At 44.3% G+C, this 24,591-nt stretch overlaps 1 protein-coding gene across 1 annotated transcript; it reads left to right on the top strand.

Annotated features, from left to right (window-relative positions):
• Positions 1-373: 373 nt before the first annotated feature.
• LOC103769769 (obscurin-like) lies at positions 374-22,630 on the top strand (the record flags this gene model as incomplete). The annotated part of the gene is made up of 18 exons (XM_008937005.1): positions 374-640; positions 1,722-1,988; positions 3,262-3,525; positions 4,256-4,522; positions 5,303-5,566; positions 9,215-9,478; positions 9,812-10,075; positions 10,370-10,633; positions 11,114-11,377; positions 12,879-13,142; positions 14,447-14,713; positions 15,075-15,338; positions 15,945-16,211; positions 17,200-17,466; positions 18,137-18,403; positions 19,765-20,031; positions 21,225-21,497; positions 22,364-22,630. Coding segments are annotated over 18 exons (4,788 nt in total), but the record flags the coding sequence as incomplete, so codon positions are not given.
• Positions 22,631-24,591: the final 1,961 nt, after the last annotated feature.

The following is a 24,591-nucleotide window of genomic DNA, read 5'->3' as shown; positions in this document are numbered from 1 at the left end:
AATAAAAATATAAGTGCCATAAATTGGTCACTTCTCCAGAACTGATGTTTTCCTCAAGGGAAACAAAATGCTCTGGCTCTCATATTAAAACACAACCTCTAATTTTGCCCCTTTTATGATGTATAGAGGAAAAGAAGGATGGTTTGTCCACTAAGTTTGCAGAGAGGCAGACTTGCTTTTAAAGCCAGCTTTAAAGTGTGAGGACAAAAAGAATTACAGATCAGAAATCTCTTTTGAAACAGAGATGGGAATAAAATCCTGGAGTGTGAAGAAGGTCTTGTGACGTTCAGGTTCAGGGAGATGAGAGAAAAGAGTGAGTAGATGGTGGGTCAGGCTTTCTCAGCTTTGATGCTGTGTTGCATTTACTCTGCAGTCCTGCCTGCTCTTTTCACCAAAGCACTGACAGATGAGGAAGCCACGGAAGGGAAAAGTGTCTCTCTGCACTGTGAGCTGAACAAGGCTTCTGCTAGCGTGGAGTGGAAGAAAGGATTGAAGACCCTCAGATCAAGTGACAAATACCAAATGAAACGTGAAGGTGGCATTGCTGAGCTTATCATCCAAAATCTGGACACGGCGGATGCTGGAAATTATTCCTGTGTGTGTGGAGACCAACAGACTATGGCAGTTTTAACAGTGCATGGTAAAACACACAAGACAGGACACATACTAAAAATAAGTCCTTGTTTTCTCTGTTGATTTAGACAGATACCTGGTTACCCCAACATCTCCCTCCTCAGCTCCTTTATCCACATCTCACTGATGCCAGTGAAATGTTCCCGCTGGGGTACGTGGCACAAGAGGGGTATCAGAGTGCAAGCTCAGAGTACAGGCAACCAGGGTCGCTGCTACTCTTTTAATTAGGGTCCATCATTTTCCTTTTCCCCTTGAAAATGCCTTTTTTAGACTCCCTGTTATGCTCAAGCCCCATAAAATGGATAGCTTCAAAGGGAGCACGACTTCAGGATTTTGTGGTTTCACAGAATTCCCCAAGGTTACGTTATTTCCTGGAATCTTATTCCCCATCTCCATTCCTGGGACAACGAGGTGCTTTCCTACACACAGCCCAGTTGTCCTCACACTCAGTTACTGCCCTGTGTAAAGCAAGCCCAAACCTTCTAAGGGATGGCTGTTCCAAGGGAGAACTTTGATTTTCACTGCCCCTGACACGTTTGAAAGGACATGTCAGTTCAGCTGCAAATGCTTGTTCTCCCTTCATGGATTGAAATGAATAATTTCATTTCAAACTGGCATTCAGAGAGAAAATCCAGTGTTTCTTCCTTTTTTTTTTTAATGTGCAATGTCATTTTGCTTGCTGAAGTATGTGAAAACATAGCAAACATCCTCCCATTATTGTTTAAAATGTCAGAGAAGAAAACCAATTTTTTTTTTTCCCCCCAGAAATTTCAAATTAGTATTTCTTCCTTTTGTTTGAAATTTCTCAGGGGGAAAAAAAATAAAATAAATTGGATTTTCTTCTTTTGCCTGTATTGATTTGTGATTCTGAATACATGTTAAAAACCTCTGCAGATTATTCCAAGCACTGAACCCTTTCCTGGTGGTGATATTTCTTTCCTCATACCGATTCATGCAGATGATTGAGAATCTGTTCTTCTATTGATAAATCAGTTCAAGATAGGAAGGAAAAGGAAACTTGAACATCGATGTTTAACTTTGAGCTCTTTGGAGCATTACCTCTCACTGTCCATGTTGCTGTCCTTCAGCTTTGCCTGCATTTTTCAAAGAAGGCTTGAAGAACAGAGAAGCCACAGATGGTGCAACAGCCACTTTGCACTGTGAGCTGAGCAAGGTCGGCGTCCCAGTGGAGTGGAAAAAAGGGGACAAGACACTCAAACCGAGTGAGAAGTACAGGATGAGACAAGAAGATACCTCTGCAGAGCTGTTGATCCGAGATCTGGAGGTAGAAGATACAGGAGAATATACCTGTGTGTGTGGAGATCAGAAGACCTCGGCTGTCTTGACAGTCCATGGTAAAAAAGCCATTCTCCATTATGGTAGCAGCCTCTCAAGCTCAGATGAAGGAGATCCCTTTTCTCTGAGAGGTTTATTTCTGACTTGCTGTGGTGTTTTGGTTTAGCAGCATTTTCTTGGGTTGCTGGTTGGGTTTCCTCCCATCTCCCACTGAGGCAGGTTGAATCTGGTGGTTTTATAGCAAAGTAGAGCTGTGAGAATTTCTCATCTTAGTCTTCACTTCTGAAGAGTGAAAGAGGCACTTGTATGGAAGGCCAAGAGGGAGCAGATCTCCATCCACAAGACTTTTCTCAGAGGGTTTGTCCTTGTGTCTCACTGATGTCAGTGGATTTTGGTGCTGAGTTTGAAGGAATGATCTTTATCATCTCCGAGCTCAGTTAATGAGACAGATTTCCCCACCCAGGACTGTCCTCCTCCCTTGTGGGACTGTGATATGTTCTGCTGAGGAAATGGTACTTTCCAAACAGTCCACAAGCCCAAGTGTTATGGTACAAAGCCTCATTTAGGGAGTACTGAGACAGAGTTTCTTCCTGTCTCTGCCATGGTGAACAGTGACAAGCTCTGGTTGCCCCTCCAGAAGGTCCAGTTCACGTGTAGTCCCAATAGATGGAATAATAATTTTTATTGAGATAAATCTTTACAATAAGATGCTTCCAAGGACAAGGGCGAGAACTGTGGAGGCAAAGCTTTCTTCTCTCACATTTTCTGGGTGTTTTTAGTACCTCTTCTTTCTCCCAGATGGAGGTACTGCTGTTGCTCCCTTCCTCTGAGCTGGCATTTTCCTCACTCTGCAAGTGGCTTCCTTTTCACTTTTGGGGCACAACAAAAAGCAGATTGATGAAAGGTGCTCAAAAAACCCACTGTATTAATGATGTTAGAGACATTATGTCCTTAGAAATGGTGGCTTAAAGGTGCACTTGAGGTTATATTTAATTCTCTCTCTTCTGAACGAGAATGATATATTAAGGTTGGGAAAAGTTGAGATCTCCAGCTAGCAGTGCTGTCATCCAGGACGATGACTTTCAATCAAAAGCCAGGTCCTTAATGTTCAAGGTAGATGATTTCAGAGTGAAATAGGTAGAGAGAACTTCTGGAATCAGCTGGGAAGTGATGAGCGTGCTGCTTAAGTCAACGTTAGAAGCAGATCGTGGTGGCAATGATCCCTGTGAGATCCTGCAGCAGCTTTCCAAGTAGATGCCATTTTCAAGACTACATTCCTCAAGGTCTGGCTAATGGTTTTGATGACCTCTCTGTTTATATTACATCCCATAGCTTTGCCTGCACTGTTCAAAAAAGAACTTGTCAATGTGGAAGCCACGGAGAACGGGGCGGCGGTTCTGCAGTGTGAGCTCACCAAACCCACTCCTGTGGAGTGGAGGAAAGGGCAAACGGTGCTCAAGCCTAGTGAGAAGTACAAAATGAGACTGAAGGATGCCGTTGCTGAGCTGACAATCCATAGCCTGGAGGAAGGAGATGCAGGAGATTACACCTGTGTGTGTGGAGACAAGATGACAACCGCATCCCTGACAGTGCATGGTAAAACACCCAAGTTTAATAGGGATTTTCTGCTTGGTCATCTGTGGTCTCGTGCAGGATCACAAGCTGGTCTTGGTTCTATCTATTATTTTAAGTTGTTATCACAGCTGTATCAACTGCTGGGAATATCTCTTTTACTAGAAGTCCTCCTAGAACTAAGAAATAGCATCCTACAGCCTTCTCTGTCCCTGTTCTTTCATGTTAATGGAATCTGGGAGCAGATAAAGAAGACCTTACAAGGTCCAAACAGCAATTCCAGTATTTCTATTAATTAATTTCTCTAGGTGTATCACTGAGATGTCACTTGTCTTTTCTTGAAGGGAATTTAAAGGTGCTTTTTTATGGTGACAACTGAGAAAGGCAGGTGAGAACAATACGCTGCAGCCTGGAATTTGAAATAACATAGAATTCATTTTAATATTCATTTGATCTTAAGACAGAGCTGTGCACATTTCCTTGAAATTTTGGGATCAGCTTTCTGTGGTTATAGCTTAAATGCCTTTGGAGCATAGCTTCCAATACTGAAATAAGATTTCCAAACCAGTTGGGACATTCTGGATGGGGTGTGTTGCAAAACATAAGGCAGGGATGCCCTTGAAATCATCATTTGCCTCTTAGGTATTGAATATTGTAAAATTTTCACTGATGGAAGAGTTTTAATTCAGTGGAGCAGCCAAGGTTCAGTATTTCCCCAGTTTTAAAGCCCTCTCTCTTCACCTGTGACCTTCAGCCCTTCCTCCACACTTTAAAAAAGAGCTGAAGAACGTGGAAGCCACAGAAAACGGCACGGCCACTTTCTGCTGTGACCTGAGCAAGCCCGTGGCTGCCGTGGAGTGGAGGAAAGGAGACAGAGCCCTGGAGCCAAATGAGAAGTTCACCATGAGATGCGAGGGCACGACTGCTGAGCTGGTGATCCGTGCTTTAGATCTGACAGATGCTGGAGATTACACGTGCTGCTATGGAGAGCAGAAAACTACCGCTGCACTGAAAGTGAATGGTAAAAAAAAGATCAAATTCAGTGGATTTTTATCAACCAGTTGGGTTTTTAAGAGCATGGTAGCATCAGGTTTGAAATTGCAGCCTCGTTTCTGGTGAATTTAGCAACGTGGTTGGAAATGGGCATAAATGCTTGACTGCACTGGACAGTATCAGGCACTAATCAGGGGTTCCTTGGAAGAATTTCAGATATTCATCTTGGTTCAAACTTATTTCTTTGTTTGGTAGTTCCTAAAAAAGGAAAATCACAATATTATTGTAAAGACTTTATTCTAACATTGGTTGTAAAAACTTTATAGCCTTCAAGTGGAGATTATTACCGTTTGAAGATGAGATATTTTGGATGCTTTTCAGCATTTCAGAATAAGCTGACAGTCAAGATCTACTAGGCCATTATCTGAGGAGCAACCTCATGGGGAAGTGAGATTAGTGACTCAGATATAGCTTCATTTGTGAACTTTTTCAGTAATTACTTGCATTACAGTAGAACTTAGACACTCAAGTTGGGCTTTATTGTGCCCATTGTAAGGTCGGGCTCAGTCTTGCAGAGCCTGAAGTTGAGGCTGGTGTGGTTCTCCATTTCATGCCATAGACCATAGCATAAAAAAACCCCCTCTGACTTATGAACAAGGTGTTTTCCAGGTTTCCAAAGTCACCATCATGTTTCCTAGAGTGGTTATCAATCTTGTTTGGCTAAGGAGGGCTTGGTTGACAGACCACAGATAAGAGGTACTTGGATGGCTGCCGTGGTCATACATTCTGCTTGTTCTGAACTCCTCAGCCTTGCCTGCACACTTCAAGGAAGAGTTGAAGCACCAAGAAGCCACAGAAGGTGGAACAGCCATGCTACAGTGTGAGCTATCTAAGGCTGCCCCTGTGGAGTGGAAAAAGAAGCACAAGGTGCTCAGATCAAGTGAAAAATATACTCTGAGACAGGAAGGTGCTACAGCACAACTGCTGATCCATGCTTTAGAAGTCAAGGATGCTGGGGAGTATACCTGTGTGTGTGGAGATGAGAAGACTACAGCAGCACTGACAGTGCATGGTAAGAAAACAGAAAAGAGACCATTTCTTGTCTGCTGTGTCCTCTGGAAGCCTCAGTACTGACACACAATGAGTTCTTCCTCTAATCTTTCTCTAATCTCACCATCGTTAATTCTGATAGTAATGGATTTTTTTTATATATATATAGACCATTTCTTGTCTGCTGTGTCTCCTGTCTCCTCTGGAAGCCTCAGTACTGACACACAATGAGTTCCTCCTCTAATCTTTAATCTCACCATCGTTAATTCTGTTAGTAATGGATTTTTTTTTTATATATAGCAATTTTTATCTAATTCTAACTAGTTCCATTGGTTATACTAATATTTCCCCTGTTTTCTTCTCCTTGATCATCTTGGTGCACAACTCTGCTGCTTTACACCACGCTGAAGGCTGCCACATAGTTGCATTTTTTATTCTCTTTCACCTACTTTTGACTTGAGCCTAGAGATGCAGCAGCAGGAACATCCTAAGAGCAATCTTAGATTTCAAGTTCCATTAGGATTTGATAGGGAGTTTTAAATAATGAAAACAAAACTTGATTCAATGGAACTTTTCTACATAACTCTGACCAAGGGTCGTGTAGATTTGCATTCTGGTACTGCAGAATACTCAGTACTGTAGTGTGAGTTCCTTATAGTCCTCAGTCAAATTCATCCCCAGACTTTCCTTGGAAAAGAGGGAATCTGTATTTCCACTCTTGGCACAGGACAGTAGAAAATAGTTTCAGCCATTGTTCTTACCTGAGAAGCCACCAGCTCAATGAGTTGACTTCTTTACTTTGCTGCCCAGACCTTTTAATCTTGATATTGACCAGTAAAACAAGGAGAGCTTCAGTCTTTAACTTCCAATTTAACCATTCAAAATAGAAATGGAAAGGACCTCTACAGGTCATCTTGAGCCCTAGGTCACCATCATCTCTACCTAGCCTCACTCTGGTGCTGAAGGATTTGCAGCTCCCCTGGACACTCATTCCCCTACCTAGCCTTCAAAACTGGCAGGAAATTCCTCCTAATTTCAGAAGAAGTCTTTCTCAAGCTGGTTTAAGTCATTACTCCTTGTCCAACATCCTTTAGAAATGGAGAAGTAATTGGTATTTTCCTCTCAGTGAAAGATTTGAAAGCTGACATCGTGTCTCCTTTCTGTCTTCTCTTTTCTGGTCTAAGCACCTTCAATCCTTTCATTCTTTCTTCATAACTCATATTTTCTAGACTTCAGCTCATCTTTGTTGCTTTCTGGACCATCTTCAGTTAATCCACATCTTTCTAGAAGGGTGGTGGCCAAAAGCAGAGCACATCTGAGGCTTTGCCAGCCTGGAGCAGGGTGGAAGGACTGTCTTGCACAGGACACTCCATTCCATATATCCCTATAATGATGTTTGCTCTATTCACACCAGAATTGCATTTTTTAATTTGCATTTGCTCTGGGATCTCTTGTAACCCCAAATCTCTCTCTGCAGACCTACTGCCTCTCATTCCCCATCTTGTATTTATGTTGTTGAGTGTTCCTAAATATAGTATTTTTGCAAATCCCATTTAACAAAGGCCTTTTGGCTTCTTTCCCTCCCCACCCTGAGATCACCTGCCAAGTTCATCACATGTCATTGTTCAAGTCACTGAAGAAAATGCTGAATTCTGCTGGACTCCAGAGCACTGAGGAATTCTGCTCAACTCATTCACTGTGAGTGTAAACCACAGCTGAATACTCTTTGACTGTGGTTTTCAAATCAGTAGAGCTTCCTACTGTAGCTTCACCTATACCCAAGTTGGAAGGGACTTTAAATATCATCTTTAAAGATCATCTTTTAAGGGACTTTTTAAGATAATCCAGCTCCAACCCCCTACCATGGGCAGGACACCTCCCACTAGACCAGGTTGCTCCAAGTCCCACCCAACCTCGTTTTGAACACCTCCAGGGATGGAGCATCCAAAGCTGCTTTGGACAACCTGTTCCAGTGTCTCACTGCCCCTAAACTCTTGGTTTACATGCTAAGATGTTAATGTCTGGTATTGGTTGAGCCTGTACCTTAAACATTCCAGGACAAATCACTTAATCACACCAGGGTGCTTTGAGAATCATCTGTTTATTTTAAATATCTCTAATCCCTTTTTTCCTAGCCAGAATTACTATGACTTTTTTAACCATCATTAACCTTTAATATTAAAGAAGAAAAAATCACTTCAGATTGTCCCATGTCACTCACCATCAACCTACATTCCTGGAAGAGAGGGAGACCAACTTCTCCTTTGTTGTTTGCCTTTCTTCTAATCTACTGACAGGATGTCATTGTATTATTTCTATTTCTTTCTAGTTCAGGCTGGCCAGATTTCCTGGGATTTGCTAAAATCCTGATACAGCCAAGAGCCACAAAAATTGAACAGTTGTGTTTAGAGACATTTGATAACAACACCATTTTGCAGACTCCTTTTCAGCCCCTCTTTCATCTTGCTCTCTTTGCCCCTGAGGTGACAGAGTCCAGGAATGGAGAACTGCCTTTGACCTTCTTGAGGCCTTCCAGGAACCTTATGGCTTTGCTTCTACGTTCTGTAGCATTTCTTTAACACCCATCTAAACCTCCCATGTTTTATAGTTCTCTGGAGTTTCAGGACTTTGAAGAGTTTGTGACATGAACAGGTTATTCCTGATGGTCTTCAGAATGAGATAATCTGTGTAATTATGCCCTTAATATTGTTTCTTTGGGGAGTTTTCTACTCTCTTAAGCTACTTTGCCCTTTAAATTTGCTTCTGCTTGATAATAAGTAATAATTCTTGAATTATTGAAGCTTGCTTGCTGCCCACAGAATTTCCTTTTGCTCTTCTCCATCATTACTTGTCCTAAAATCCATGAGCTTCTCTTGCTTCATAATTGTCCTCTCCATCTGTAATCTCAAATATTTATTGCTGGTCAGAGTCAGGAATTGGAGATCCTCTTCTCCCATTCTTCCATATCTGTTCTATATCCCAAAGTAGTCCCCACTCCATGCCAAAGACTTAGAAGTCATCATCCCATCCTACTACCACATTACCATCCAGTCTTATACTCTGAATTATTCTGAAATCTTAATGAATTATTAACTCAATAAGAATTCTGAATCTCTGAATTATTCATGTTCTTTCAGTTGTTCCAAAAGGGACGGGCTGTTAGGAGGTACCTGAACATCTTACAGCACATCTTAATGATGGGCTCATCATCCTTCTTTTTCCATTTTATTCTTACACAAGCACTTCCAAGAGGTCTGATTCTGCTCTTCAGCCTCATTCTAACTCTCAAGCTAGGTCTGCAGGCATCCTTAACACATCAGGTAAATAAGGGAAACCCTGTTCTTATTTTTTATGTATATATTTTCCCCTGATGATGGTGTAACCTGCTTATATCCCTTTTCCTGGGCTGAATTACACTGAAAAAGTTATAGTTTTGACCACACATGAAGTTTTCCCATTCTTGTTATTTATTCCCCATGCATCTCTAAACCAATCAGCAAATCTACCTGCTAAGACCCTTCTGTGACAACGATACAAATGAGAATCTTCTTTCTGTGAGGTGATCCTCCTGCCAAGAACTAGGTGTGGAGAGATTGGTAAACATCAAGGTTCATTTATTTGGTAGCCACGAACTGCATATCACGAAAACATTTGCTCCTTTGTTTCTCAGCCCTTCCTGCTCTCTTCAAAGAAGAGTTAAGAAATGAGGAGGCCACAGAAGGTGAAGCAGTGACCCTGCGCTGCGAGCTGACCAAGGCTGCCCCAGTGGAGTGGAAGAAGGGACACACAGTGCTCAAACCTAGTGAGAAATACAAAATGAGGCAGAAGGATGTCACTGCAGAGCTGCTGATCCATAATCTAGATGAGAATGATGCTGGTGATTATACCTGTGTGTGTGGGGACAAGCAGTCCACAGCTTCCTTAGCAGTCCATGGTAATAACCAATTTCATCTCCACCTCCTCCTTTTCAAGCCTGTGGTTTGGATTCAGTATTTTTCTCCCCGTTCATTGTTATCCCTGAATAGTTCCTCTGAGTTTGACTTTACTCATCACAGCCATGAGAATAATTTGCATTTTGTGGTTTAAGGGCTGAACTTTCATCCTGTTTCCTAACACAAAGTGGTTTCAGGATCTGATGCCTAAAGTAGACGTGAGGTCAGGCCTGAAGACAGCTCCCCACTGATGCCCTCCTCTTTCCTCCCCCTACCCACACCCTTCCAAAGGCTTTTTGCTGCTCCATTTTAACCCTCTGTCATTGCATCCTCAGCACTGCCTGCACGCATCGAGGAGAGCCTGAGGAACGAGGAGGTGACAGAAGGTCAAGCAGCCACCCTGTGCTGCAAGCTGAGCAAGGTTGCTCAAGTAGAGTGGAGAAAAGGAAGCAGCTTGCTCAAAGTCAGTGACAAATACAAAATGAGACAGGAGGGCACGGTCATGAAGCTGCTTATCCACGATGTGGAACTGAAAGATGCTGGAGAATACACTTGTGTGTGTGGAGAAGAGGAGACAACAGCTGCCTTGATAGTGCATGGTAAAGAACAATGTACTATCTGCTCTATTTCTCTACCACTTCAGTGCTACTGGTTGTGTGTTCACCTGTGGCTGAATTTGTTGCTTTAAACTTGTAAGATGTCTCTAAGATCTGGTGGCATCCAGGCTGGTTTTCTGTTTCTTGTCTCTTGGTTTGTCCAATGTCCCAGAATTATGAGGTTAAGAAGCTCTTTCCACCCTGGGGTGTTCTCTGCTTCTGTACCACCCTATCCTTTCCATCACCTATGTGCTATGTGTCATTTTTAATGTCCTCTGTCCATTTTGTGACCTTCAGCCCTGCCTGCACTCTTCAAAGAAGAACTGAAGGACCTACAAGCCATGGAAAGCCAAACAGCCACCCTGCGCTGTGAGCTGACCAAGGCTGCAGCTGTGTCGTGGAGGAAAGGAAAGAAAATACTGAGGGCTAGTGAAAAATACATCCTGAGGCAGGATGATGCCCTTGCTGAGCTGGAAATTCGTGACCTAGAGCTGCAGGATGCAGGAGATTACAGCTGTGTGTGTGGAGACCAGCACACCACGGCCTCTCTGACAGTGAATGGTAAATTCATCTTGCAGACGACTGTTCCTTTTTTGGTTTCTCTGATACATCCTGTTCCTGTGCAAAGTGTTCACCTCTCAGCTTTTTCCCAGAGGCTCAGTCATGTTCAGAAAGGAGAACTTCTTGTTCTGAGATTTAATTTTGCTGTGATGCTCCTGAAAAGGGAGCTGGGGATATCCCTGTTTCTCCATAGTGCTATGAGTGTCTAAGAAATGCCCCTGTCCTGCCCTCATGGAGAGTGGCCTTGTCATAAATCCTTTAGGTTCCATCATGAACCCATCCAGCTTGTTGTGCTTTGACCTATTGGCTCTGTTTCTTTTTTTACTGTCACTCTTGGATTTGGTTTTCCAGATGATCGTAGTGATAACCTCAACCTCAATGGCTAAAGTCCCTGACTTGGCCAAATCTGAACTTCAGCTGCTGGTCACAGATGTGGAGGTCTTAGTTTAAATGCACTGTCTATTGCCTTTCCATTCCCAGCCCTGCCTGTGGTTTTCAAGGAGGAACTGAAGATCACAGAAGCCCAGGAAGGAGCATCAGTCTCTCTGCGCTGTGAATTAAGCAAAGCAGCTCCAGTGCAGTGGAAAATAGGCTCCAAAGTGCTCAAGGGAAGTGACAAATACCAAATGAGACAGCTTGGCACCACCACAGAGCTAGTCATTCGTGACCTAGAAGTGAAAGATGCTGGAGATTACACCTGTGTGTGTGGTGACCAGAAGACAACAGCAACCTTAACAGTTCATGGTAAAAAGACCTTATTAAAATTGATACATAGCTTTGTAGACAGACATCACTCTGAAACTCATCTAGTTCTGCCCGGGGTCAGTAACTTGTCTTTGGTTTTATCCTGTTCTTTTCCTTCATTCTTTGTACAAATCATTTCTTAGTGAGGCAAAAAAAAAAGCTCAGGGCAAATTTTTGGGTTGTTATTAATCTGCTCCCAGGTTCAAAGGAGAAAATTAGATGTTTCTCTCTGTCCAAGTCCCCTCATCTTGTACATTTACATTTTCCAGCTCTGTCCCCCCCTCATCCCTGTGGTTTCTTCATCTGACCAGAGTTTTCTCCCAAACACATATCTCTGGTCTGTCAGGCCCTTTGCTCTCCAAGCACTGCTCAGAGGAGAAGTGAGGGGTGGGACAACAGGAGGAGGACATGTCCCTGTGCTGTGTGACATGGCCATGGCTGCTCCTGGGTGTAACAGGGTCTTTAAGCAACACAGACATGCAGAATGAGATAAGAGTTATTATTTCAGAGCTTGTTACCCTTCATTTTGGCTTGAAGGAGGCAGGGGTCTACACCTTCATGGTGGGAGCAGGACAACCTTGATAGTTGGGTATTAAAAACTCCTAACACAACAGGCTATCTTTTATTTTATTTATATCTATTATTATATTTCTACTCTTCTTTATCCTAACTCCCAATAAACCAACCCAGAAATAAATCCTGATCTTAGAAATAAATCCTTATGTTACATTAACAATCTCATTAGCTGATGTTCTGCTCTCCTCTCATTAAGGAGTGTCTGTTTTAATGGAGTAACTACCCTTGGCTCTGGGAAACTTAATTTTCTATGACACCCAGTTCTGTCCCAACCAGCTTGTTTTCCAAAGAATTCCTCAGGCTTTCCTGAGACACAGGTTTTTTTTCTGAGGCATTTGGGAGTACTATTTTATTCTGTACCCACTCATAGTAGTCGTGCACAAGGCACCTTTGTGGGTAAATGTTAATAATTAGTTTTCCCGTAACTTGTTCTATCTTTGGGTTATGACTTGCAAAATAGGGAATAGTAAAAATTTTAATTATTACCTGTAGCATCCCTTCAAACTTCAGTTTAAAACGAGGTGTGGTTTTATTTTGAAATATGGTTGGTTTCATGTAGGTGGTCAATAAGTTTTTAGTAGACATGGAACAGAAAATTAATAGTAACAGCCTCCAAGAACTCACACCTCTGTAGGTAAAACAGGGCTGTGCCCAGCAGTGTTATTTGTGAGTGCTGCTGACCCAAAATCTGGTTCTTTCTGCATTGTTCTTTCCTTATGACAAGCCCCAGACACCCAGGGAGCTTGTGGTGAGTGAAACCACGTCACACTTGAAGGATTCTCTCGTAGGTTCTGAACTTGGCTGGAGCTAAGCACATTTCTAATAGGCTGAAAAAAGAAGGCATGAGGGGAAATAATCCCAAGCAAGAGATTAGGATTTAAATTCTGGTTTTTTGATGACTATTTGTCCATGTTGCATCCTTCAGCTCTGCCACCACTCTTTAAGGAGGAGCTAAAGGACAAGGAAGCAGAAGAAGGTGGAGAAGTGGCCCTGCACTGTGAGCTCACCAAGGCTGCTCCAGTGGCATGGCTCAAGGACCAGAGGATTCTCCAGGCCAATGAGAAGTACAAAATGAGGCAGGAAGGGACCAAGGCTGAGCTGGTGATTCATGAAATAGCCGAGGAGGATGCAGGAGACTACACCTGCGTGTGTGGAGAGCACCAGACTACAGCCCTGCTAACAGTACAGGGTAAAAACCTTGACCTCCCATTTCCTCACTGGAAATGTCTGTCCTCTACTCTCAGGTGTCCAATTTTCCACCTCTGTTTGTTCAACCTTATTAATGAAGTTCCATCCATTTGACTGTCTTTGACCTGCAGGCTGCATACGTTGGAAAATACTCATCTGCATTTTCCTGTGCCACCCTTTTGTCTTTCCCTTTCCTCAAACACGAGCCTGCTGTCCTTTGAACTTTCCCTTCTGGCATCCCTCTCCTAGCATAGAAACCCACTATTCTTCTGCCTTTCCTTTCCTGCATTTATTCTCTAAACCACACATCTGTTCCTTCTGTGCCATTCCTTTCTGACCTACTCGATACCTACCATTTAAATGCAGCATAGGGTATAAAAAGCAGTATCCAGAATAAGGCTGTGTTAGTTATAATTTCTTCTCTACTGAGTTGTTTTTATTTTGGGGTTTATGCCCCTGACTTTTAATGCACATAGATTTTCATTGGGAGGCTGATTTTCTAAGTAGGAAGGAATAAACTCTCTCTGTGACTTCATACTGGTCTTATTCTTCTTCAAGAACCCATTGCTGTGTAAAAAGTGTTTCAGCTTGCCACAGTTGGAGATGAGAAATGTGTCAAATCGAGGAGGTTAAACCTGATTTCTAGCCTGGATATTTTAATTCAGCTCCACCTCTATGGAGGGAGTCCTTAAGTTTGAGATTTGAGACATCCAACCTTGTTAAGGAGGTGGAATATCTCGTTAGCCCATCTAGTTAATGAGGGACATATGTGAAGGTCATAATTTGCAGTGGGTACTAGAATGATGTTAATTGGGGACAATATATTTTGAAACAAAACCACAGGCTGGGGTTCAGCATCTGGAGGTTTTCTTTAGGGTCGAGAAGAATCCGTGAGCTCTGGCTGCATCTTTTCAAGGGTATCTTGAGGAGGAAGGAATGAGGATGAGTCAGGAGCTGTGCCAACATTGAGAGCTCAGTAGGAAAAGAGTACAAAGGCATGAAATCTGTGGAAGACATCAACACATGTGTGAACTAAGGAGCTCAGAGGTTATAGTCTTAGTTTTACTTGCACAGAAACTGGTAGGAAGCAGGTCTGAATCTCTTGAGGACAGTGCAGTCTTGCCAGCATGAAACCAAATGGATCAGAGTATTTATTTCCACAAGGATATTTCCATTTCTGTTTCCTCTCTTCACTGCTGACGCTCACTCTTCCATAACCTTCACAACTTTCCCCTCTCCCTTCCCACTCCCACCCATCCCTGGAGATATCCTCAGGTTGTAATACTTTTTACCTGCATCCTTCAGCTGTGCCTCCGTTTTTCCAAGAAGAGATGAGCAGCAAGGAAGCAGCAGAAGGTGGAACGGCCACTTTGCACTGTGAGCTCAGCAAGGCATCTGCCCCTGTGCAGTGGAAGAAGGGCCATCACCTCCTCACCTTGGACAACAAGTACAGCATGAGACAGGAGGGCTGTGTTGTGGAGCTCCTAGTTCACAATTTAGACTCGAATGACACTGGAGATTATACCTGTGCGTGTGGAGATGAGACCACCACAGCCACCCTCACTGTGCATGGTAAAGTAACCCCTGGGACTGAGGTCCTCCAAACCTTCCACCTGCCCAGGTCTCTGTTGTTGTGCTCTGCTCCCATTCCCTTTCTGTTTTCTTGGGCTTTTGTGTTCCTGTGGACTTGATGTGCTTCCTCCTCCTGTTAGAGGTGGGAAGAGTTGCCTGTTGGTGTTTGTCCTCCTCAGCTGTGCTGGTTCTTCTCTTTGCATGCCCTGATGTCCAGGGAACCTGGGGGAGGTTTTTCCATTGTGTTCCCCTGACCTGGAGCAGGGCTCAGCACTGTACCATGCATCCTCCCCCCAGGACCTCATCCTGCTGCTTTTTAAGGGATATTCACTCTCTCTGTGGTAACTCCTTTACTCTTCAGCACTGCCTCCAGAATTCAAGAAAGACCTGAAGGACCTAGAAGCTGTAGAAGGTGGGACAGCTGCTCTGCACTGTGAGCTGACTAAACCTGCTGTGGTGGAGTGGAAGAAAGGGCAGGAGGTGCTCAAAGCAAGCAGCAAATATAAAATGAGTCAAGATGGTGCTGTTGCAAAGTTGGTTGTCCATGAGCTGGCTATGGAGGACACTGGAGAGTACACCTGTGTGTGTGGAGATCAGCAGACAACAGCCACTCTGACCATCAATGGTAAAAAAATAGAACAAAAGGAAAAGATTGTCATGTTTTCTGAAAATGAGACCTGGGTTTAGTGTCACTTATGGAGAAGACCCAACAACAGTTCATAAGGTGTTCAGAAGAACATGGTCTAGATGGCCTAACAGAGTGATCAGGTAGAAAATGGGAGTTACAAAGCTGAAATTTTGGTCAGTATGTTACTATCAGGATAATTGTAATCTCTTCTGCAAGTGGCCTGCCTTGAGAGGGAATCTGAACTCTTACAACTCCCTGCTGATTTTCAGACTACCTCTCCAGTGATCAGGGCAACGTGGTGGAAACATGGCAACAGGGCAAACATGTCCTTGTTTTACAGCAGGTAGAATATTCTGCTGTTTCTAGATTATAGATTAGATTAAGCTTCCATATACTACATGGCAAATGCAACTTCTTGAAACTGATTTCTGGTTCTGCAGCTGTTCCTGCTGCTCCTGAAGAAACAGCCTTGTACTTTGAATCTAGAGCATTGAGGTGTAGAGACATCTGTAAAACAAGCTCTTTTGGTGCTTTCATTTTTTTTTTTTCCTCTTTCCCAACCCCCAACCTCAGTATGTTGCAAGTTATGTTTCTATTTTATAGCCCTACCAGCACTTTTTAAACAAGAGCTTCAGGACACGGAGGCGGAAGAAGGTGGCACAGCGACGCTGAGGTGTGAGCTTACCAAACCCAAGGCTTCAGTAGAGTGGAGGAAAGGGGATATTACTCTCTCCCCTGGTTTGAAGTACAAGATGAAGCAGCAGGGCTCCACTGCTGAGCTGGTGATTTATGACTTAGAGCTGGAGGATGCAGGAAGGTACACCTGTGACTCTGGACATCAGCAGACCACAGCCGTGGTGACCGTCCATGGTAGGCAGACTGTTGACCCTTGGCTCAATAGAGGTTGAAGCAAAAGGAACATCTCACAGTGTTCTCCACAGCCATTTGTTTGTTCTGCTACTAGTACATGCCAACGTACATATTCTACTTGAGCATGACACATGGCCAAGTTAGAAAGGTTCTTCTGGAAGTATCTGGAGTGACTCGTCAGCATCAAAGCAATTAAGTGGTGCCACGATGTCAAAATATGATGAACCCTGCTGAGTGCAGGGGGGGTGGCTGGAAATGGATAACAGAAAATGAGCCAGGCAGGCTGATGGTGGGTTTGGGATGTTGATTGCTTCAGTAGGCTTAAGGGATAGGGGTGATGCCTGATTGGGGTGATAAGAGACACAACAATTAAGGGTTGCAGTAATGAGTGAATATGCTGCATCAAGGCTCTGAGCCTTAGGTGTGGATTTGACTGCAGACAACTGCATCCACACCTCCATCCTTTCTACCATCCAGGGCAAGGCTGCCTGAAAAGTGAATTTCCTCTTCCACTTATCACCTTGTTATCATCTTTTGCTGTACTGCCTCTTGTGTTTTGAATGCTGAGTTGATCTTTTATATGTTGACAGAAGCCTTATTTTGGGAGAAAATACTCCTTGCTTAATACTGCAAACTTGCAGAGCCTTGTTGAGGAACCAGGGTCCATGTAGTGGAGAGTATGTCCCTGATCCTTGACTAAACCACCCATAGCTGGCATGGAGATACTTCCATAGGAAAGTCTGACTCCTTCAGCTCACAAACCAGGCCATTCTATGGATCACTCTCTAAGGCCAGATCTTTCCCAACTCCACGTTTGTCCTCAGGTCTTGGTTCACAGAATGATTCCAGAAAGATGCTACCAAGACAAAGAGTTGCAGCCCAAGGATTATGGAATCATTAGAATAGGCCATTTCTGAAGAATGTTGAGAGGATTGGGTCCTTCTGGGAATAAACCTCTCTCAAACCATTTCCCTCTCCAATTTTGCAGCACTGCCTGTCACGTTTAACCAACCCCTACAAAATAAGGAGTCAGAGGAAGGAAGCACAGCTACATTCTGCTGTCAGCTGTCAAAACCCAGTGCTGCAGTGGAGTGGAGGAAAGGAGGAGTGGGGCTGCAGCCCAGCCAGAAATACGAAATGAGGCAGAGGGAATGCCTGGTAGAGCTCTTAATACATGATCTCAAGTTAGAAGACACAGGGGAGTACAGCTGTGACACTGGAGATCAGGAATCCAAGGCAACTTTAAATGTGAAAGGTAGGTGGTGGGAGCTGACTCCTAAAGCAGTACATTCCATCCAACATGCAAAGCAGCAGTTTCCATGGGACTACTTTTAAGTACATTTTTTTACCCTATAAATATATATTTTTTTAATCTGATATACTAGGAATAAATTTTTTTTAATGACAATGGAAGAGGCTGACACTTTGTTCTTCTAGAGCTACATCTGAGTTTTGGGTTCAAAGAAGAAACAATTTCTAGCTTTATAGCTAGGGAGAAACTCCAAGAAAGAGCAATGTTTTCATGTAACATCTGGACATTTCATGTGACATGTGGTTTAAGAATTTTTAAAAAGATTTTCTTCCAAGTCCTGGACTGTCGACGACCTCCCTGATCTGTCGAGGCTGCCCGTGAAGTTTGGAACTTCTTTACTCTTCATATCATTGTTAGATCAACTAGAGGGATAAATTCCTTCAAAGAATTCAACCCTGGGAAGGATTTGAGTCAAGCAACAAGGGAAATAAGTGCAGATGGCTGCTTCTGATGCAGCAAGGTCTTCTAGGAGCTCCAGGCATATTAGAAACCATGGATCCTGCCTAGCAACATAGCACTTGTATCTTGGTCTTCAAAGTGTCAATCTGTGATAACCAGGACTTGACTCAGGCTTCAATAAAAGCTCCTGTTGCTTCTTTTTGTCCCCCTTTAGCCCTGCCAGTTCTTTTCAAAAAGGAGCTCAAAGACAAGGAGGCAGAAGAAGGAGCTGCAGTGAAATTCCAGTGTGAGCTGACGAAGGATAACGCGGCAGTGGAGTGGAGGAAAGGCACCATGGAGCTCTTCCCCTGTGCCAAATATGAAATTACACTGAGTGGTCGGACAGCTGAACTTGTGATTCATAACGTAGAACCAGAAGATGCCTCTGACTACACGTGTGATAGCGGGGACCAGCAGAGCACAGCAGTCCTCAGAGTGAATGGTTAGCATTGCCCCCGAGTGGAACTGAGGAGAAAAGGGGTCTGTGGAATTCTGGGGATGAAATTCTTTGTTGGCGATTAAACCTCTCCAAATGTTAAGATAACGAGGAGAGCAGGTGGCCAGTCATAAATCAGAATAGAGAATTTTAGAATTTAGAATGATTTTAAGGTGATTTTAGAGTTCTAATAGATATTTATTTTGGGCACTTGGCATCCATAGCTGTTTCAGCAGAATCAATAACTAACCATAAGCATCAAAAGAACTGACTACTTTAATTTTGGTAATGCCTTCTTGTGAAGAGCCTGAGAACATTGTGCTTACCCAAACCAGGAATAATGTCTGTGATTTATCACTGTCTAAGAAATACTCGTGGTCATAGCAAAGTGTTGGGTAGAACTTGTGGCTTTGGTCTTTCCAGCTAAACAGAAGGAAAAAGTTCTTTGGGGTGAGGGTGCAGAGCCTGGAGCAGCTGCCCAGAGAGGCTGTGGAGTCTCCTGCTCTGGAGAGATCCCAAACCCTCCTGGCTGTGACCCTGGGCACCCTGCTGGGGGTGAGCTGCTGGAGCAGGGGGTGGGATGAGATGATCCCCAGAGGTCCCTCCCAGCCCCACCATGCTGGGATTCTGTGATCTAAGCTACAGCCTTTCAAACTACCTCCTCTTTCCTGAAGTTGTCCCATGGAGCAGCCACTGGGTCAACTACAAGTGAAAGAGCCCTGTGCTTGCTTTACATGTGTCACAGCAAGGTTTAGACAGAGGAACCACAAGTCTGAGATTCCTCTTTTCCCAACTGCTCACACACACAATGGACATTCCTGTCTTGTTTTCATCAGTGACAAGCTGTTGTCTGAGCTGTTCCTTGCCTTGCTTGAATAAATGTGGACAATTTGTGTGGGCGTTGTCTGGGAGCACTCACTGCTGATGCTCCGTGGTCTTGAAAAGACAGCAGAGAAATCAGAAATGTATTTGAAGTCTTGAACCACTTACAGTGTTGGAATTCATGAGTCCTTCTACAAAAAGGAACAAATTTATACTAGTTTTACTGAGAAAGTACCAGGTTTTGCTTAACCAAAATCTTTATCCATGTGGTCGTTTCCCATATCCAGAGCAGATGTATAAAAGGTATAACGTGGATGCCCTCGACTTCATGGGAAACAAAGATATTTGGGGAATTTTTGAGCCTCTCCTTGTCTGAATATGAAGAATATAGGTCTGTTTATAGAAAAATAGAGTAGTATTACTATAATACAACCACCTAATGCAAATTTCTTCTGCAGCATCAGCCCCCAGGTGCCCTGTGCTGAGCTGGGCAGACCTGGCACCCAAACTAATGCGTCACGTCTTCATTGTTTTTCACTCTGCAGCCATCAAACCCCGGCTGAAGCAGCAGCTGAAGAGCACAGAGGTGGAAGTGGGGGGGACAGCCAAGCTGAGCTGTGAGATTTCCATTAGCAAGGCAGAAGTGGAGTGGAGGAAAGACGGGGTTGTCCTTCGCTCCAGCTCCAAGTACGAGATGCGGCAGGAGGGCACCGTCCGCGAGCTGCTCGTCCACCACCTGGAGCCCAGGGATGCTGGGGAGTATTCCTGCAAGGCTGGAGATGAGACCACCTCTGCAAAACTGACTGTGAAAGGTGAGACCCATTTCTTGGGGATTTTCACTTCAGGATAGCAATAAACACCAGCACAAGAGCACAGGAAGGGTATCATGAAAATATCTCCCCATCAGTGAATGCGCCCAAGCAAAGATTCACTTGGTGGACAGGAGAGGGTAAGGCAGCTGTATTTTTTTTGACTGGTGGTTTGAAATATTTGCTTGACATCATATGCATGTGAGTGAACAGATGGTTCACCCTCAGCTTCCAGTCACGTGGCAGCTGCATCTGGCCCTAATGCCGTTCCAGACAGAGCTTGCTTTCAGGTTGGGCCACTGGTGTGGAACAATCACCTCCAGCACCTCCACAGGCTGCTCAGGATGGTAGATGCTCTGTGCCTTGTGCCCAGCTGCACCGTTTTTCGTGCAGATGGTGACCTCAGCTGTATGATCGTGAGCTGTGTTGGCTCAGAGGAGGATGGCTCTGCTTCTCCTTTGGCATTCCCCAGCAGAATCGGGGTTCACGCAGCTTCTGCTTGTTGCCAACTGTCTGCATGATCTTTGCACAGATCTGCAGGTGCCCAGCTGTCCTAAAAGCAGGGCTCGAGCAGACTGAAGGGCAAATGCCCTGTGCTGACATTAATCCAGTAAACCCTGCTAAGAGCACAGAGCCAACTGGATCCCCAGCAACTCTGGAGCACCAGTGTAAAGCAAGTGCAATTCTTGTTGCAAAAAGCAGGTTTTAAAGTTATCCTGTGAAGATCTCTAAGGATTAGGTGATCTCTAGGGTCCCTTCCAACCTAAGCCATTCTGTGATTCTAAGTGCAAATGTGAAAGATTTTGAAATCTTGAATTTTGCATCTAGCATTCACACTTTATAAACCCAATTTTATTATCAAACACATAATTAAAATCATTAATGCTCAATGTATCTTAAAAAGGGCAAGTGATAAAGCCACTAAATTAGAGATATTGGCTAATCCACCAAGTACACTGCAAGTAGTGACCCAGGAGTGTGTGAAACATGGTTTGAGAAGCTGTGATATCTCCATCCCTAGAGGTACTTAAAGATGAGCTGGACAAGGCACTGAGCAACCTGCTGTCCGCTGGCCCTGCTTGGAGCAGTGTTTGGACAAGATGACCTCCAGAACTCCCCTCCAACCTATATCATTCAACATTTCTATGTTTTGGTGCGTGTTTTCTGTTGCATGACCACTGCTGGGCTGTTGGCAGAGCCTGACGTGACCATCGTGAGTGGCCTGAAGGACGTGGTGGTGGTTGAAGGGGACGACGTCACGTTTCGGTGCCAGGTGTCCCACGAAAACGCGAGGGACGTGGAGTGGAAGCTCCAGGATGTTGCTCTGCAAAATAATGAAATGAATGAGATTTCAGTGGAAAAAGGAAAAGTTCACACTCTGACCTTGAGGAAGGTGACCGAGCAGGACACTGGCACCGTCACTTTCCGAGTGGGACCCCACAAGTCGACAGCAGAGCTGACAGTAAAAGGTGAGGGCTCTCTGTGAAGAGGGAAAGGAACAGGACTGGTGGGAACAGTGACCACTGTGGGTTAGATAGATAGTGGTTATGTCACCAGGGTCCTCAAACTCACTGGTTTCTAGAGAAATTTCAGTAGGTGGATTGACCAGTCTGTAATTTTCATTGCTTCCACTTTCCCTGTTCTTTTTTTTTCGTTTTCTTCTTTGGAATATTTTTTTTCATCTCTAAACCCTGGATTGAAGAAATCCTCAGTGAAATGTCCTTCTCCTTCCTTGGTTGAAGCTGTTGGTCTGGCCAAAGTGCTCCTCCCACCCAAACCCACTAAAACATCTGTAAAGTTTTTGATTAGTCCTTCAGCAACTTCAACAAGTATTTGTGAGTGGGTTTCACCCCAAATCCATTCACCTAACTCCCCAATATACAACACAGAAGTGAAAGTGGTTTTTCTAATACTTAACTGCTCTGTTGTAGCTTTAACACTGCAGGGAAACAAGATCTGGGGAGCCCCCCCTGCAGTGCTGGGGCAGCTCTGGAGTCCTCAGCACAGCAGAGCCAGGGACCTGCTGGAGTGGGGCCAGAGGACCCCTAGCAATGCCCCGAGGGGGGAACCCCTCTGCTGGGAGCCCAGCAGGAGAGAGTTGGGCTGGGGCAGCCCCAGAGGAGAAGACTCCAGCTGGGGAGACCTGCTGGGGGCTGCCAGGGCTTCAAGGGACCCATCAGAAAGCTGGGGAGGGACTTCTGAGCAGGGCTTGTTATGACAGGACAAGGGAGGATGGGTTTAAACTCAAATAGGATAGAGGGTCCCTTCCAATCCAAAGCATTCTGTGATAAGATCAAGGTGACTGTAAAGGCTTTTGCTGTGTCTGTAATTCCAGTGCCACCTCCAGTCTTTAAGAAGAAATTACAGAGCACAGAACTGCAGGAGGAGGAAACAGCCACCCTCTGCTGCGAGGTCTCCCAGCCTCAGGCTGCAGTCAAGTGGAAAAAGGGTGCTCAGGTGCTTTCCCCGAGCTCCAAGTATGAAATCAGGCAGGAGGGGACAATCCATACTTTGAAGATTCATGACTTGAAACCAGAAGACTCTGGCAAATACACCTGTGACAATGGCAATGAACAAACAACGGCCACTTTGACAGTTAAAGGTAGGTTGTGCTCTTTTCTTTTTAAGGGGAGAAACTTGTTCCATTTCCTTAGCTTGATACTAGCAAGAGGATTCTATCTACTGTCCTTGACTTCCCTGACGTAAAGCAGCCGAGTCCTTTTGCTCTCAGGAGTTAAGTCCTATGGTGTCCTAAGCAATGGACATGGAGGGATCCAAGTCCAGTAACTGCCTCCACAGTCCTAGACCCAAGGGGCTCTTTCTAGTCACTCAGAAAACCAAGGCTGATATTAAAGTTAGAATGAGACCATTTTTTGTCACGTAACCATCCTCAGAGCTATAGTTCCACCTGGGAAAATGGTGCTTGAGAGTCAAGGTGCTCAAACCTTCTTGGGCACTCCACTCCATGTGACAAGCAAGGCACCTAAAGTACCTAAATACTCCTAGTGTCTAGGATCTAAAAAAATAGCTGCAATGTGACAATACATCAATTTTTAAAGATATACTCTGGTATAAATACAATGTTTTTCTTCTGAGATACAACATCAGCAGAAATAAAGAGGATGCATCTTTTGAAACATCCCTGAAGGCTCTCCCATGAAGGACACATACATGCTTGATGTCAAACCTACTCCCAGATTCAGTGATAGCAGGATATTTGGACTGTAAGCCAATCCTATGATGGCAACTGTCCCTTTGTGTCTTTATGTGTGGTCCCAGCCACGCCAGCACTCTTTGGAAAAAAAACTCCAAACCAGGAAGCCAAGGAAGGTTCTGTGGTCACCCTTCACAGGTTACCCAGGGAGGCTGTAGATGCTCCATCCCAGGATGTGTTCATGATTGGATGGGGTTTGGATCAACCTGGTCTGGTAGAAGGTGCCCCTGCCCATGGCAGGGGGGTTGGAACTGGATGATCCCTTCCAACTCAAACCATTCTGTGATTCTATGATTAATGCTGAGCTTTCCAAGCTCAGTGCACCAGTGAAGTGGAAAAAAGGGTCAGTCTTGCTCCAAGGTTGCAACAAGTATGAGGTGAAGCAGATGGGCTCTGCTGTGGAGCTACTCATCCACAATCTACAGCTGGAGGATGCTGGAGATTGCATCTGTTACTCTGGCAATGAGGAAACTATGGCATCCTTAGTCAAAGGTGACAAAAAGCTTTCACCTCACCTTTTAGGGAGCTCTAGGTTGGTTTTAGATGTTCCAAAAGTAAGATCTGGGAACACTGTGGAAGCATCTGGTCCTTTTTTTCCTGAGGATTTCTGAACCAACAGTGATGCAGCCTGATAGAGTGGGTGTTCACAAAGACCTTATTTCCTTGTCCTCTTTGCTCCTTTGGTGGCTCCTAAAAGCCCTGGGGCTGCAGGGCTTAGCTGCACAATGGGATGCCTTCACTGCAAATGCAACTGTGCAAAAGACTTGACCCATAAAGTCCATAAAGTGCACCTTCCATAACTACATACCCACCTGAACCTTCAGATCTGGCTCCTCTCATACACATCTGCCACCTGGTTCTTGTCAATTCCCTCTGATTTCTGGAACCTCATCTTCTTCCCTTATGAAGATCAGTTCAGCCATAGCTGTGGAGCCACCAAAGTTCTTCTAAGGAGCTAGACTTGAACTAAACTTCTACATGTGGTGCATTGGAAATCAACCCATCAAAACTCCATCTTGACCTATCAGTGATAGACATAATTGCAGAGACTTCCAAAATTATCTCTCTCTTCTGGGTCCAGTTTTCAAATGAAGGGCATTGCTGGTGTTCTTTCTCCATGTATTCTCCCAAATACCCAAGAATTCAACAGCTGTAAGCTTTTGGGCTGTGACTTTACTACCCATTGGGAGATACATGCACTTAGATGCTCAAAAGTCCATACCCATGACCACTCCTGTGTAAGAAAAAACACATTCCCAGGCATGGAATTCCTGGAGACTCTTGGGAAGTGCAGAGTGATTCGTGCTCCTGGAAATCCAGCACATTCTGCCATTACTTCTTTGGATTTT

The sequence above is a fragment of the Merops nubicus genome, unplaced genomic scaffold, assembly GCF_000691845.1.
Source record: "Merops nubicus isolate BGI_N331 unplaced genomic scaffold, ASM69184v1 scaffold12393, whole genome shotgun sequence".
Lineage (NCBI taxonomy): Eukaryota > Metazoa > Chordata > Aves > Coraciiformes > Meropidae > Merops > Merops nubicus.
The sequence above is the reverse complement of the archived record's forward strand: the minus strand, read 5'-3'. Positions and strand labels throughout refer to the sequence as shown.